This window comes from Ctenopharyngodon idella, chromosome 22, assembly GCF_019924925.1.
Source record: "Ctenopharyngodon idella isolate HZGC_01 chromosome 22, HZGC01, whole genome shotgun sequence".
Lineage (NCBI taxonomy): Eukaryota > Metazoa > Chordata > Actinopteri > Cypriniformes > Xenocyprididae > Ctenopharyngodon > Ctenopharyngodon idella.
Genome location: NC_067241.1, coordinates 3,716,544 through 3,731,901, shown reverse-complemented (window position 1 = coordinate 3,731,901; position 15,358 = coordinate 3,716,544). Strand labels below are relative to the sequence as shown.

At 44.0% G+C, this 15,358-nt stretch overlaps 1 protein-coding gene across 7 annotated transcripts in view; it reads right to left on the bottom strand.

Moving 5' to 3' along the window:
• The window catches only part of LOC127504761 (hemicentin-1-like), an 80,116-nt gene that overhangs the window by 21,025 nt on the left and 43,733 nt on the right, over window positions 1–15,358 (bottom strand). For 6 of the 7 annotated variants that reach the window (XR_007927442.1, XM_051879738.1, XM_051879737.1 and 3 more), the window contains exons 1-6: window positions 5,448–5,530; window positions 5,305–5,346; window positions 4,634–4,897; window positions 3,288–3,578; window positions 2,821–3,075; window positions 2,006–2,296 (exon numbers count right to left, since the gene is read on the bottom strand). The exons of the other annotated variant lie outside the window; for it this stretch is intronic. Coding sequence is in view for 5 of the 6 variants with exons in the window: in XM_051879738.1 (XP_051735698.1) it covers window positions 2,006–2,296; window positions 2,821–3,075; window positions 3,288–3,578; window positions 4,634–4,897; window positions 5,305–5,346; window positions 5,448–5,478 (1,174 nt within the window). In the remaining variant the exon portion in view is untranslated. Of the gene's footprint in view, window positions 1–2,005; window positions 2,297–2,820; window positions 3,076–3,287; window positions 3,579–4,633; window positions 4,898–5,304; window positions 5,347–5,447; window positions 5,531–15,358 lie in introns of those variants that run through there. 7 annotated transcript variants of the gene reach the window in all.

Genomic DNA, 15,358 nt, shown 5'->3' with positions numbered 1-15,358 from the left:
TATGAAGTACCGGCTGTAAAACCCTGACTCCCTGCTGGGAGAAGGAACCCTTTCTATGTCTTCTTTTCGCAAGAGAGTCTGTACTTCCTGTTCCATAACCAGAGCCTGCTCGGGGCTCGCCTCGGTGAACAATACCCCGTTGAACCTGGGCGGTCGCAACCCGAACTGAATTCTGTACCCAAATTCTACTGTGCGCAGGACCCATTGAGATACGTTTGACAGAAGTTTCCACGCTGCCAATGAATCTACTAAGGGAAGCTTCGGTTGTGAGCGCTGCCCCGACCCCCAGTCTTTCTGCGGGGGGGGCGCGGGAAGCAACGCTCACTTTTTGTTGCGCCCTGTGAGAGGAGCTCGTACTCGGCTGGGACTGCTCCTTATGACTAGCAGTCCCAGAGACCTGAGGTCGGCGGGGAAGAAACTTAGAGAATGCCGCCGCCTGTTTCTTAGCTTCCTGGATCCTCTTGACGACTGTGTTGAAGAGTCGCCGAAGAGGCTAGGCGGCGTGAGCGGAGCATCAAGAAGGAAAGATCTATCTCTGTCTTTCATGTCAGCGAGGTTGAGCCAAAGGTGTCTCTCCGTGGCCACCAGGGCTGCCATAGACCGCCCAATAGATCTGGCGGTCTCCTTGGTGGCACGGAGAGAGAGATCTGTAGCTTTCCTTAGCTCAGAGAACGCCTCGCGACTGACTTCCCCACCCTCATCAAGGTCTTTAAGCAGGTCGGCTTGATAGGCTTGAAGGACGGCCATAGTGTGTAAACATGCCGCCGCCTGACCTGCTGCGGAGTACGCCTTACCCACTAAAGCAGAAGATGTACGTAGGGGCTTAGCGGGTAACTTCGGGGCTTTGAGGGAGGCTGCCAACTCGGGGGAGAGATAGCTCGCGATCGTCTCTTCCACCCAAGGCATCTCCCCATAACCATGCCTTTTTAGTCCTAAGATGTTACTATAGTTGGACGTTTGAGGACTATAGGCCTGGAAGGACGCAGGTCTGTTCCACGACCTCGACACCTCGGTGTGGAGGTCGGGAAAAAAAGGCAAGCCCCGGCGTGGAGGTTGTGCACGAGAAGGGAGAAAGCGCTCGTCTAATAAACTAGCCTGACGGGCTTCCTGTTTCTCGGTCGGCCAGCTTATGTTCAATCTGGCCACCTCTCTAGTAACAACCTCCACTAGCTCCTCATATGCTTGTGAGTGTGGTGGCGACTCTTCACACTGATCGATGCTGACAACGTCTAGTTCCTCAGAACTAGAGCACTGCAACATTGGCGTTTCACCAGGGGCAGAAGAAACCGCAGAGCGTGCTTCTAGCTCCTGAAATGAAGCGCTGGATCCTGCAGGTAAAGGCAGAGAAAGGGCGGGGCCCGTCTCTAACCCCTCTGCAAGATCCATTTGTGAACCCCACGATGCAAGCCTTCGCTGTGCCTCGGCAGCAGCGGGACCCGAGCCACGGGGAGCGCGAGCCGAACCGCTTTCTTCGAAAAGCGCACGGCGGGAGTGGAGCGTCTTCATAGACATCTGCTCGCAATGCACACAGCCAGCTCCCTCGAGAGCTGACTGGGCATGCTCCACTCCCAAGCAAAATAGTGTCTTAGATATGTGTGCTTGAATAATGTGAGAGACAAACAACAATAAATAAGACAGACAGTTTCACAGAGAGCGCTTACTGAAGACACAGAAGCTAACTCTGTTTGGTTCGGGTGTGCTTTATAGTTTCCTGGTCATGACGTCACCCGCCTATGACGTTCCGTCACGCCATTGGACAGATTTCACATGTGCTTCACGACGCATTCACGCAGAGGCATTCCCAAAGCGCTTGACGCAGCGTCTCGTTCCCTTGAAAGGGAACTGCAAATATTCATATAATATTAATCACTGTACACTGATACAGGCCAATGCAAATTAAAAAAACAAAAACAAAACAAAAAAACAGCTTCTTCATTGAACTTATTTGGGTGCCTGTTAATTTCATTCATATACATTTATCATAGAATATAAAAAGTAGTTTAACCATAAATATGAAGTTGCAAAGCATCTGTTTGTCTTGTAGTCACTGGTGTTCTCTTTAGATGTTTTCCTCTGCAGGTATAATTTCCTGAATGACTCGCTTTTGCTGAGATGATTGAGAGTGTCTCTCCAGAAAAGGAAATGTCCTCATCACCTGAAAGCTGAGCTCTATTTCTAAACCATTCATAGCCCCATTCATTTGAACCTCCATCAATTGAACACTTCAGAGTTACTTTTTCAGTTGGGTAAAATGTTTTCCATTCAGACTCTATTGACAGTTTTGGTTGAGGTGGGTCTGCACAGGAAAAAATACAAATAAAATAAATAAAACAGTAATGAACAATTGATGTTAAAGAGTGAATGAAAACTACTTTTAGCTAGAAGCCCTGTTTCTTGGTTATGAAATCAAAAAGTCTAAAATACTTTTTTTTTATTTTAAAATATATTTTGCAGTGATCTTGACTTAAATTGTTGAATAAAGTAGTTATTTTTGTTTTTGCGCACAAAAAGTATTCTCGTCACTTCATGAAATTAAAGTTGAACCACTGTAGTCACATGGACTATTTTAATGATGTCTTTACCTTCTGGGCCTTGAAAGTGGTAATCAAATTGCTGTCTATGGAGGAGTCTTGGATCTCATTAAAACTATCTCAATTTGCGTTCCAAAGATAAACAAAGGTCTTGCAGGTTTGAAACAACATTAGGGTGAGTAATTATTTACAGAATTTTCATTTTTAAGTGAACTAACCCTTTAAACACTGCAAACTCAACGCTGCACAACAGGCAGATTTTTTCACAGAAATAACTCAACAGACTTACATTTAACTTGCACTTGTAGAGTCTCACTGTCCACTGAGAAGTCTCCTCTTTTTGCTTTGCATTGATAGACACCAGTGTTAGAGAGAGACGCTGAGCTGATAGTGAAGGTTGGATCTGTGATCAACTTTTTTGAGTCTTTATACCAGTCGTACTCCCAACCATCACCAGGCATGTTACAACCAAGCTGGACTTCTTCCTCAGTGTAGAAGAACTCAAACCACTGATGTTTTGTGATGTTTGGTTTTGGTGTGTTATCTAAGAATCACAGGGATAGAATTAATAATAATGCACTCTCTTCAAACAATAACTGCCTTGAGTTGCATATGCTTCTAATTTTCTGTAATCTGAGACTAAATTAACTGAATCATGCTGCTAATAGTGTCTGGCTTCTTCACTGAATGCTTTTTTTAAGTGCCTGTCAATTTCGTTCATATCTATTAATCTTAGAATATCATAAGTAGTTTTACCATAAATAAGTAGTTTCAAAGCTTCTGTTTGTCTTGTTGTCACTGTTGTTCTCTTCAGATGTTTTCCTCTGCAGGTATACTGTCCTGAATGACTCGCTTTTGCTGAGCTGATTGAGAGTGTGTCTCCAGAAAAGGAAATGTCCTCATAACCTGAAAGCTGAGCTCTGCTTTTAAACCATTCATAACCCCATTCATTTAAATCTTCATCAAATGAACACTTCAGAGTCACTTTTTCAGTTGGGTAAAATGTCTTCCATTCAGACTCTATTGACAGTTTTGGTTCAGGTGGTTCTGCATAGAAACACACCATAATAATAATGTAACAGACTGTAGACTGTTGGCTGTGATCCTTTGTAACTATAAAAATAATTTATAATTATTTTATAATTATAACAATAATTTAAAGACTAAAAATATTATATTTACACTGGTTTTGTTTATGACTTCAACCAAAACTCCAAGAAACTTTTGCTTAAATTAAGGCTGGCACAACACCAAAACTAAATAAAAAATAATATGTTGAAATTCTAAAATAATTAATTATGAGCTTATGAAACATCCAAAATTCCAAGAACTGTGTTCTGAAATGAGAAATTTCTAACATGGTTATATTTCACAATGAAACAGATTACACAGCAAAATCCCCGGAGTTAAATCAACTCTGCTCAGAGTATTTGGTTCCTCTCTAAATAGTGTTAAAGTAACACTGAAGCAGAGTTAAATTTAATGAGATAATTAAGCGATTAATTAAGTGATGATTGAGCATTAGTGATGAACACCTGCTGTTAACAGAATCACTGAAGAAAAGAGAAACACAAGAACTACTACTGACTTCAGCCACAGCCTTAGATGAAATCTTGAGAGGTTTAATCAAAAGACATTAAATCTCTCAAGATCTGATTAAACAACTCCACAAACAGCATTACCAGCTTCACTTATTACTAACCAGACTTTATTTTCAAATGTCTACAGAAGTCCTTATTGAGAATTAACAGAGGTTTGAATGTTGTTTTATTGGTCAAGAAAAGAAAAGAAAAGAAAAGAAAAGAATAGAAAATGATGCCACCATCATGGCATCCTGTTGAGCAGAGTTGATTTAACTCTGGGGATTTTGCCGTGTATGATTTATTCATGACATGCTAGTTTTACCTAAACTGATAACAGATTTTACTTCTGACAAAACTTACAATGGACCTTTAATGAAGGTTTTTTTTTTTTTTTTCAGTTGTTATAAAACACAAATGTCCAGCACAACTACTTAATCAGTGAATTTCAGCATATACATACATATATATATATATATTATTATTACTGAATATATATTTTATATTATGATATCCTCTCACCTTGTAGAGTTAAAGTGTACCCATCACTTTTTTCAGACTCAGAAGCTCCATTTTTTGCCTTGCATTTATAATTTCCGCCATCTTTCACATCGATGCTGGACCAATGGTGAGGTTCAAGATTAGCAGAGTCCATGTACCAGTCATATTGTAACTCAGATGCTCCTCCAGGGACCACACAGTGCAGAGTGACCACCTCTGTGCTGTACAGCACCTTGTGAGTTGGATTCCGAGTTATCTTGGGCTTAGGGATATAAATCTTAGGGTCTACGGGATGAATATTCTTTAGGTTAGAGTGACTAAGGTAACACTCTAGTATAGAGAACATGTATTCACTATTAACTATGACTTTTCCTTCAATGAACTCCTAATTTACTGCTTATTAATAGTTAGTTAGTTAGTTGTTAAGTTTAGGTATTGGGTAGGATTAAGAATTTAGAATAAGGTCATACAGAATAAGGCATTAATATGTGCTTAATAATTACTAATAAACAGCCAATATTCTAGTAATATGCATGCTAATAAGCAACTAGTTAAAAGACCCTAAAATAAAGTGTTGCAATGACTAAATAGCAACACTTTTTAATACAATGGTGTAAAAATAAAAAGTTCACATAACCAGAAACCACCTATATTATATATATATATTTAAAAAAAAAAAAAAACGTTCTTACGTTCACTGCTTTCTTGAGATGTTACTTGCACACAGACGACCACTATAATTTAGAATAGATTCAGCAAAAAGCTGGGTTACAGTATAGTGATTTGCTAGTTTTATTGGTTTCAAATATAATTAATATTAATAAAGGCACCCTACCTGTCAAAAGGAAGATTTTAAATGTTTCCATTTGCAGCTGTAGTCAATGTAAAGCCTCAGTGACTGAGTTGCAGAGTGTCTCTGCAACAATAAAAGCTTCCTGTTATAACCACTGACAGGAAATCATTTCAAATCAGTATCAACAAAAATCACAACAAACATTTCTAGCTGTGAAATATTTTTAGTTTGAACCAAAGGAACCTACCTTTCTATAATGTATACACAACAACAATAGAGGGGAGGGACTTGAGGAACGTTTAAAGAATATGTTACTTGGGTTTACAGTACAATGTATTTGAAACATTAATGATGGACTGAAGTTTACTGTATGCACTTTTACACGTTTACACAAAAAGACAATTTGACGATATGTCTTCTATAGCATCATTCTTCAGTTTTAAACCAAAAATAAACCTCACAGTTTAAAACAGTTAAAGGTGGGAAGTCATTTTTCTGTCTAAGTCACATCCAGTCCAGCCTCCTGATTTTATCTTGTGGTGAACCAACATCCTGTAAGCAGATGCTTTAACATACATGTATTGTAATGGATAAATTGTCCACTTTGGTGGCTGAACAGAAAAAAGGCTTGATGCTCACTGTCCAAAAGATTCAAAATAATACTTCAGGTTTGGAAAATCATGCTGTGGACAATGGAATTACTTTAACAATTCAGCTATTATTACAATACATACATACATTATATATATATATATATATATATACATATATATATATATATATATATACATACATACATCAGGCCGTGAGGTCCAAGACTGTCACTTCTTGTTCTGGCCACGCCCCCAGGTGAAGTCACAGGTCCTTTATTTCCAGAGGCCTTACATCTCCAGCTTCAACTCCTAGATGGTGTCAACTCAAATAATATGGGCTGGGAAGCAATTACAATTTTTAATCTAATTAATAGCAAATTTATCGTACATGCTGAGAAATTACCCCCAAAAGACAATTTAAAGTCATTGTGTAAAGCATCAAATAGACATTACAAAAAGTAGATTCAGAAAAGAATATTTTATTTGATTCAACATAGTATTTATTACACAAACTTTTGGACCATGAGGTTGATTAAATGATGACTGAATTTTAATTTTGGGATATAAAGGATTAGGATATAATTTTTATTTTTTATCAATATGGAAATATGAAACTGAAAGTAAACATATGGTCAACTGATGTTTTATAAATCATTTTCTTAGAGAAGTTAATTTACCGAAGGCTATTGAAACCAAGCCAAATCGGTTGAGTTACAAGATTTAAAATGGGGTCAGATTTTACTGTGTGAGATCGTTAGTGGTTAAAAGAATGAGACATAAAACAGAGATAAGTTTAAATAAGAATGGTGTATTTACAATATTCACATGAGACTTTAAAACAACACAATAAAACCAGGAAAACTGGTACACCAGTGTATATACAAAAGTCCAGGGTAGTGATAATCCAAAAGTTTGCAATAGATTCTGGAAAGGTAAGTCCACAGGTAGGAAACTCCACAATCCAGATGGGATGGGACTGTTTGTTAGTTAGTGAGTGAGTGAGTGAGTGAGTGAGTGACTGACTGACTGACTGACTTTCTGACTGACATGCTGCTCTCTTTATACAGATGTAGTTCCTGCTTCCTGTCATGTGATTGGTCACATGACAGGCCAACAATTCTTTTCTTAAAGACATACACACACTTAAAATGGTAAGAGGAATAAAATGGACTAAAAAAACATGTAAACCAATTAAAACTCTATTATACATAAAATCATTGTAATAAATAGAGTGGTAAAACATGTCTTTTATGCTTTTAGCTGTTGCGGGGTGCGGCGAGACGCAAAAAAAGTTGTGTCTGGTGTAGACACGGTGATAATATTAGATGGCACCACAAGACGAAGATCTATTTGAGAACCAGCCTCTATCAAAATAATCTGGCTGCGGGCCCGGGCCAGATATTATTGCTGGCGGGCCAGTTTTGGCCCGCGGGCCGCCCATTGCCGACCACTGCTATAGGCTGTATCACTGTCAGCAGATAGACAAGGGACTCTGAGGTAAGTGATACAAATAACAGCAGGTTTATTAAACAATGATTGAGCAACACAGGCGAGAGGACAGTCCAGGTAAGCTGGCGGGGAGCGGGAAAGTCTTGCGTGGCTTATCTGAGTCTGATAGTGTCTTTGTGTGTCCCAGGGGATCCGGAGGGAGCTGAGGAGCGTGGAGACGGTGGAGAACATTAGCGGGGAAGAACTAGGACGTATCACAGGAACAACAGGTAAGTGGGTCAGGCGAAACAACATGGCAAGGTTGAGACCAGACAGTGAGTGAACGGGAGGAGTGCAGGTATATAGTGCTGGCTGATGATCGCTGACAGGTGAATGTAATCAGTAATCAGGTGATTGGGATCTGGTGACTGTAGTGGGTGGTGACTGTGGTGACTCCCTGACACATATATATCCCCTCCTTCAGGGGTGGCTCCTGATGCCCTACTACAGCGATGGGGTCGTCCAGGGCCTGTGGGTGCTGGACGGTCAGGGTGGTATTGGTGGAATTCGGCCAGAAGAGTGGGATCCAACACATTGTCTTGGTTAACCCAGGACCGTTCCTCTGGTCCGTACTATTCCAGTCCACGAGATATTCTAGATGATCTCCCTGTCGCCTGTCGTCAAGATCTCCTGCACTCTGTAGATTTGAGGCTCCTCGATGACTTCGGGAGGAGGAGGTACTGGCGGCTCGTCGGGTTCTGTGGTATTCCAGGTTTTTGTGATCCATGATGACAGTAAAGGGGTGTTGGGCTTCCTCCAGCCAATACCTTCATAGCCTTGCACTCCGGGATGGACAGGTGGTACACCCGCCCCTTGGGGGGTGTAGCACCAGGCAGCAGGTCTATGGCGCAGTCCCATGGCCGATAGGGTGGTAGCTCTGTGGCTGCCTGTTTGCTGAACACATCCTGGAACGCCATATAGTCAGATGGGATCGTGGGAGCAGTGTGAGGTTCGGGGCTCTCCACAAGTGTAGAGTGAACATGTAGCACCGGGTCACTAACCGGGGGTTCAGGAACGTTGGAAAGACAGTTCTGGAAACAGGCAGGACTTCATCTTAAGATCTCACTTGTGTCCCATCTGACTTCTGGAGAATGTTGAGAGAGCCAGGGGCGTCCCAGGATGATGTCTAAGGTGGGTCCCTCCAGTACCAGAAAGGAGATTTTCTCGCTGTGAAGACATCCGATTTGCAGTGTGATAGGTGGAGACTGGAACTTGATGCGCCCACGTCTGAGCGGTTTTCCCTGGATGGTTTCTACTTTCATTTCTTCTTGTCTCTGACGGGACAAGCCCAGTTGCTTCAGAAGGGTTGGTGAGATAAAGTTGCCAGAGGAGCCCGAGTCGACGAGTGCGCGTACTGAAATGACATGACGTGGGGTGAGCAATTGTACCTCCAGCAGTGTTAAATTAGAGATGGTAGGTTCCAATTGGAGGGTACTCACCGCGGGACGTGGGGGACGTGAGGGGCACACTCGAATGAAGTGCCCAGGAACTCCGCGATACAAACATTGTCCTGTAGAAAGACGTCGAGCACGCTCCAGGCGGGAGAGGCGACTGGAATCCACCCGCATATGTTCTGGTACTGGAGGACAGTCAGTGGGTGAGGATGGAGAATGAGCGGTTATTTCCGGTAGGCAGGCTGTAAGATGTTGGGAAATCTTCACTGCTTTCTGCATAAAGCTCTCCAATCCGACCGTATTATCATAAATAGCCATTTGGGCTCTGAGCTGGGGATTTAAACCTTGATGGTAAGCAGTCAGTAATGCGGTTTCATTCCATCCACAAGAGGCCGCTAGAGTCCGAAACTGCAGAGTGTAATCTATATATTACACTCTGTAATCAGAGTGTAATATATATATTACTCCTGATCGAGTGCTCCTGTCTGCCTAGCTGCTGAGTGGTTTGCGTTTGTAGCTCTGTGTAGCTTTGTTTTGAATCTCTATTTACTATCATTCCTTGTTGTTTATATTGATAACTTACTCTTCACCATATATCTGATACTGTCTAATATTGCCTATTACGTTAATCTGACATTGCTAGCTTTTATTCTAAATTGCTATCACTAGCACAACACGTTAGCATTTCGTTTAGCATTTTGTCATCTGTGCTTACTGTCCTTTTCTCTCTCGCACTTATCTTTTTTCTACGAGTCCATCAAACAACTGTGGTAACCCGGAACCAGTCAACGAACACAGTGAGTCATGTTTAGCATAGCCTTCTCTGTCAGCGTTGTCTGGTTCCAGTTGTATAGCCCCTGCAGCAGGCAACTGGGTGACTGTGAGACGGCATAGTCGCGGGACAAAACAACTCTGTTCTGTTCCAATTAGAACTTCAAACAGGTTCCCTCCACTCAGTGACGCACCCACTGAGCCTCCTGTTGAAAATGCCCTAGTTATTGGTGATTCTATTACACGGAACGTGAAAATAGAGACACCAGCCACCATAGTCACATGTTTGCCTGGAGCCAGAGCACCTGACATCAAAGTTAATTTAAAAGTGCTGGCTAATGCTAATCATTAATTCTCTAAGATTATTATTCACCCTCGGGTAGCTGAATATTAGATCCCTTTTGTAAGGGAATTTTACAGTTAAAGACCCAAAAGACCAGATATGATGAATGAAGACCCGGAGTCAGAGTTTTTAAAAAAAATTAATTTTATGAAGAATATTTTGCAGTTTTCTTCAACAGAATCAGGTGTTTTCTGGAGCTTTAGGAAAGATGCATTCAAGAGCCATCAGAGCCATTTTGGACAGCCTAATAGTGTCAAAACAGGGAGACAGGTTAATGACAGCAGTATTTAATCACTAAAATTCATTAGACATTTTCAAATCAGAAACATAACTAATTTTACAGAGAATTTGCTATCACAACCATCCCATTCAGTATAATGTTCTGCTACATCTGTTACCAGAAACATCGGCCCTGTATAATGGTGGTGGCAAAGACCAGACAAAAAGTTACTGGTCATGTAATACATCAGTCAAAATGATGATATTATTATTTTAAACAACTCTTTATACTCATTGAGGTTTCTTTTTCAAAGTTTTTTTTTTATTGATTTTTACAGCATAAATTCCATTTAACAATCCCCCAACCCTCACTATTAAATCTCAAGAGTAGCATCCACATTGTCCAATAATTCAGATATGAATTGCAAGTAGAAGAACTGAGCATACACACACACACACACACTGTCACAGACACGCCAGGCTCTACACTCACCCAATCACAACGCACTCCCTCTCCTGAGTATTAACAAGCCACACCTGACGCTCATCAGCACTCATCACCACAGCCACATAAAAGACACCCCAGATCACTCAGTCACTGTCTGGTCTCGTTTATGCATATCCGCTGTTATGCTTACCTCCAGGACTCCTCGAAACGACTACTTACCTGTCTCCAGCGTCTCCTGTGATCCCTTGTGTCTCCACGTCTCCTGTGAGTTCCAGTGTGTTCGTCTGCTCCGCGTCAATCTGCATCCTCGCTCCCTGAGAAAACAAAGACAAGTATCAGATCCAGTATCACGTCTCGACAACACATTCATCTGCTCCAACTCACCTGCACTCTGCTTGCACGCTCAGTTGTTCTTCAATAAACCCTGTTTACACTTACCAGTGTCTCCGCTCCCTTCTGTTCGTAACACACACACACACACATATATATATATATATATATATACACATATGAATACTACATCAAACTCCAACCAAATATAAAAACAGATACAAGTACATACGCTCGTAAAAAAGATTAAAAAATAAATCTCACATAATAAATAAATAATAAATAAAAAAAGATGGAATAGGACATTATTTAAACAAATTTATCAACATAGTCAGGGTACCACGTTTTAAAAAATTGTTTTTCCGATCCTCTTAGCGAATATCTAATTTTTTCGAGGCAGAGACAAGACATAATATCTCTCATCCATTGAGTGTGAGTGGGTGGTGTCACAAATGCGGCCTCTGTGGCTCCCTCCGATCACCATCTGAGGGCTCTGTTACCAGAGTACTGAACTCGTTTGGACTTCATTTCCCATAACCCACTGCCTGGCGCTGATCACACGCTCACCTGATCCTCTTCCGGTGGACTATAAAACGCGCACTCACACACACACCCACCACAAAGTCTTGTTTTGCCACGGCTAACATTTCTGAGCATTTTCCCATGTGTATTGTTTTCCCGTGTATTGGATTGTTTATACCTTGGATTGTTTATTCTGTTACGATGTCTTGCTGCCTGCCCATCTGACTACCTGCCTGTTTATCTGGACACTGCCTGTTCTGTCTGCTGCCAGCCCCGACCCTGTGCCTGTCCCTTCGTTACGTTTCTGCCCTGTCTGTGATTTACCCTTGCCTGTTATACTACGATTGTCAACAATGAAGCTGCACATGGATCCCATGGCTTCTGACTCCTCGTTACAGGTGGAAAGGGATCGTGCTAACAAAGAAGCAAGGACTTTACACATTGAAGATGACAGCCGTGGCTGCTCTATAGCAACTCCAAATAAAGCAGGTTCTGGCTCTAATCTGTACTGGAGAACCATAGATAGGGATAATTGCCCTCTGAATGTATAAAATTCACAATGCAGATTGTTTTAAAGCCTGTAGCATTTCTTTTAACATCTCTGTCTATGATTTTCAACTGGAACGTGCTTTTGTAACCCTGACTTAATTTCAGGATTAATAATAATAATTGTTTATAGTTTAAATAAATAAAAATGTATAGCTATATGATTGTTAACTGAAATATAGTGTGCGAGGAAAAAAATGAATAAATGTGAAAGAGGAATAATTTGAATAAGATGTATTAGTGTCACTTTCTGTCAAGAGATTACGGCCGTGTGTTTGCTGGCGCTATCGATTGGATGTGTTTGGGCAACACAAACCTCTGGCTTTCTCCCCAAAGAAATTTTTTAGGGGGGCCATATCCACACAGCCGAGGTGGCCGTTCCTGTTGTGAGTTCCCTCCTCTAGTCCACGACGGCAAACCAGGCCTCCTTACCTCCCTGCTCCTATTTGGCAGTCAGGATGATCGTCACTAGCCTCCTTGCCACGGTCAGAGCGGCCGATGGAATCCCCTGTTCTCCAGTCTCCTGTGTCCCGGCCATGGCGGCCGATGGAATCCCCTGTTCTCCAGTCTCCTGTGTCCTGGCCACGGCGGCCGATGGAATCCCCTGTTCTCCAGTCTCCTGTGTCCCGGCCACGGCGGCCGATGAAGGAATAGTTGTGCTTAAAGAATCCAGTTAATTTTATGTTTGTGTGGTTCCCTTTCAGTCGGTCACGTTCGACGTACGTCAGTAGTGACCGATGAATTGGGATATCGCTTAGAGAGCCCTATCTGCTTTGAGTGTATGAAAACAAGCCAATGGAATTGGCGTGCGATATTTGCATAATGCGCACCGCCCCCGTGAGGAGGGTATAAATACGGAAGCAGATGCAAACGCACTCTGTCTTTCACTTCGGAGCCAATCTGGTGTCCTGTCGAGACTGAGAGTGTGTTTTTTCTCTACTTCGTGAGAAGAAAAGAAGAGCTGCTGTTAGGAGTGTTGGTGTTACGGCACATTACAGCGAGGCCGTGACTTCTGAGGAGCCTGAGCTTGGTGCTCTCAACTGCTGTTATCACAGCACTGTTGCCCTGCTGGTTGCATGTGTACTGTTAGGCGACCAGTGTGAACCTACAGTCACATCGCGGCTGTTCCGTGCGTGCCTCAGCACACAGAAACAGAGCTGAATTTTCCCCTTTTCTAAAAGAGCTTCACAGACGAACCCTGCGTCTTTTTCAAGATGTCATTTTGTCTGTGCGTTACTGGATGAGGTCGTTTCCTGGTCTCTGGTCTGATGGTCACAATCGCTGTGTCACATGCCTGGGTGTTCAGCATGCTGAGGCAGTGTTTGTGGATAGCTCATGTTCTCATTGTGAGAACATGACTATCTCAGTGTTGAGGTCTAGACTCTCGTTCCTTGGTTCTCAGGGGGTGGGGGTCCCCTCCCCTATGCCCCGTACGGCCGTTTTCTCTGGCTCCGGCCAGGGAGGCGGCACGGCGGTGTGTAGGCAGGGTGACCTGAGGATTACGGTAAGGGCTTCCCCGCCGAGCTCCGCTCCGCGGGCCCCTTTCCCCTCTGCAACACTGCAGCCTGTGGTGTTGCCGGAAGAGCGTGCTGGTCCCTCTACGGAGCGACCATCCGTTTCTTTCGGCGCACCTGCGGATGAGCAGATGTCGATCGCGGCATTGGAAGGTGAGCTTGAGTCCTCAGGAGATGAAGACTCGGCTGCACTGCCTCCCTCCAGGACTGTGGCGTTGCCCGGGCCGCCGACAAGGTCAGGCTCTTGTGGAATCCTCCACCGCGTCCCGAGCCTTCTCGGCTGGATGATTGGTTTCCGGTACCTTTCTTCCCGGAGGTGCATGAGGAGGTGACCAAGTCGTGGAGAACGCCCTATAGCGTTCGTGCCAGGCCTGGTCCCTCCTCCTCCTTCACCACCCTGGATGGCGGGGAGGCCAAGGGATACGCTGGGATCCCCCCAGTCGAGTCCGTCGCGATGCAGTTGTGTCCGACGGCCGCCGGCTGGCACGGTGAACCGCGTCTCCCATCCCGGGCCTGTAAATTCTCGTCCAACCTGAATGAGAAAGCTTACAGAGCCTGTGGACAGGCCGCCTCCGCCCTGCATGCCATGGCCCTTTTGCAGGTCTACCAAGCAAAAGCGCTGATGGACATGGCGACGCGGTCGAGAGCTTCGCCCAGCAGTTCTCGGCCGCACAGAAGCAGACTGAGGCCATCAAGCATGTGCTGCCCCGGCGGTCTGCTGCTGCCTCCACCCCACCGCCGGCTGCACAGCCTCAGCCCGCTCGTCCCCGAGGGCGCCCGCCTACGTTGTCCTCCGCTCCTGCAAAGTCGGCTAAGCAGCAGCCTCCCTCCCCCGAAGGAGGGCCGGGGGGAATTTGTGTCATGTCTCGTCCCGTCGCTGGCTCTCCGGAGTCCAGCGGTACCCACTTTGTCACAAAAAGAGCTGTTTCCCAAACCTCCAGGTCCCAAGAGGGCGTGGTTGGCAGTGTGCGAGGCCCCGCCTCGCCGCTCTCAGCCCCTCTTACTTCGCCAGCAGGTCCCAGTGTGATGGTCGAGGCCGCCTCCCAGCCGTCTCCCATACACAGTGTCACCTCGCAGAGTCCGACCCCACTTCGGGCCACTATGCCGTCCGAGTCGGGTCTCAGTGCTCTGCCTCGCTGCCCCACGTCGGGTACGTCTGTGGTGCCTTTGGTCCCGCTGGCTCGGAGTCTGGGAGCATGGCTTGCGCATCCCAGCCTGTCCCGCTGGCTCATTAGTACCATCAGACTCGGCTATGCAATTCAGTTCGCCCGGCGTGTCTTGTGTTTTCAGTTCATCCTTGTCCGGTATCGTCTTTGTATGGTTGTGTCTCGTGTTTGCCAGTTTGTGGATTTACTTTCCTGTGGATTTATTAAAGACTGTTTTGCCCTTGATCTTCTTCTTCGTGCGTATACTTACCAAGTTGTGACAGTTGGTTATTTTCTCGATACTGTATGTGTTGCCTTCATCGGAATGAGGCGAGCCTTCATCGGAATGAGATTACACTTGGTGACTTTTGTCGCATTAGCAATATGAACTCACAAAAAAAAATCAAGGACATGATTCGGACGTGTTAAAGGGTTATAAAACAAATAGTCACACTTACCTTCTTTGCGGTCAAAAATGACCGACATAGGAAATGATTTGGAAATACGAAAAAAAAAAATACGAAAACTCAGAGAATCTTTTGTTGGTACAAACTACAAGTCAGCCACTGTGCAGAAAAAAGTGCACAGCAATGAAGGGGTGACACTCATAAATGCCAAGAGTGCAAAATAGACACACCCA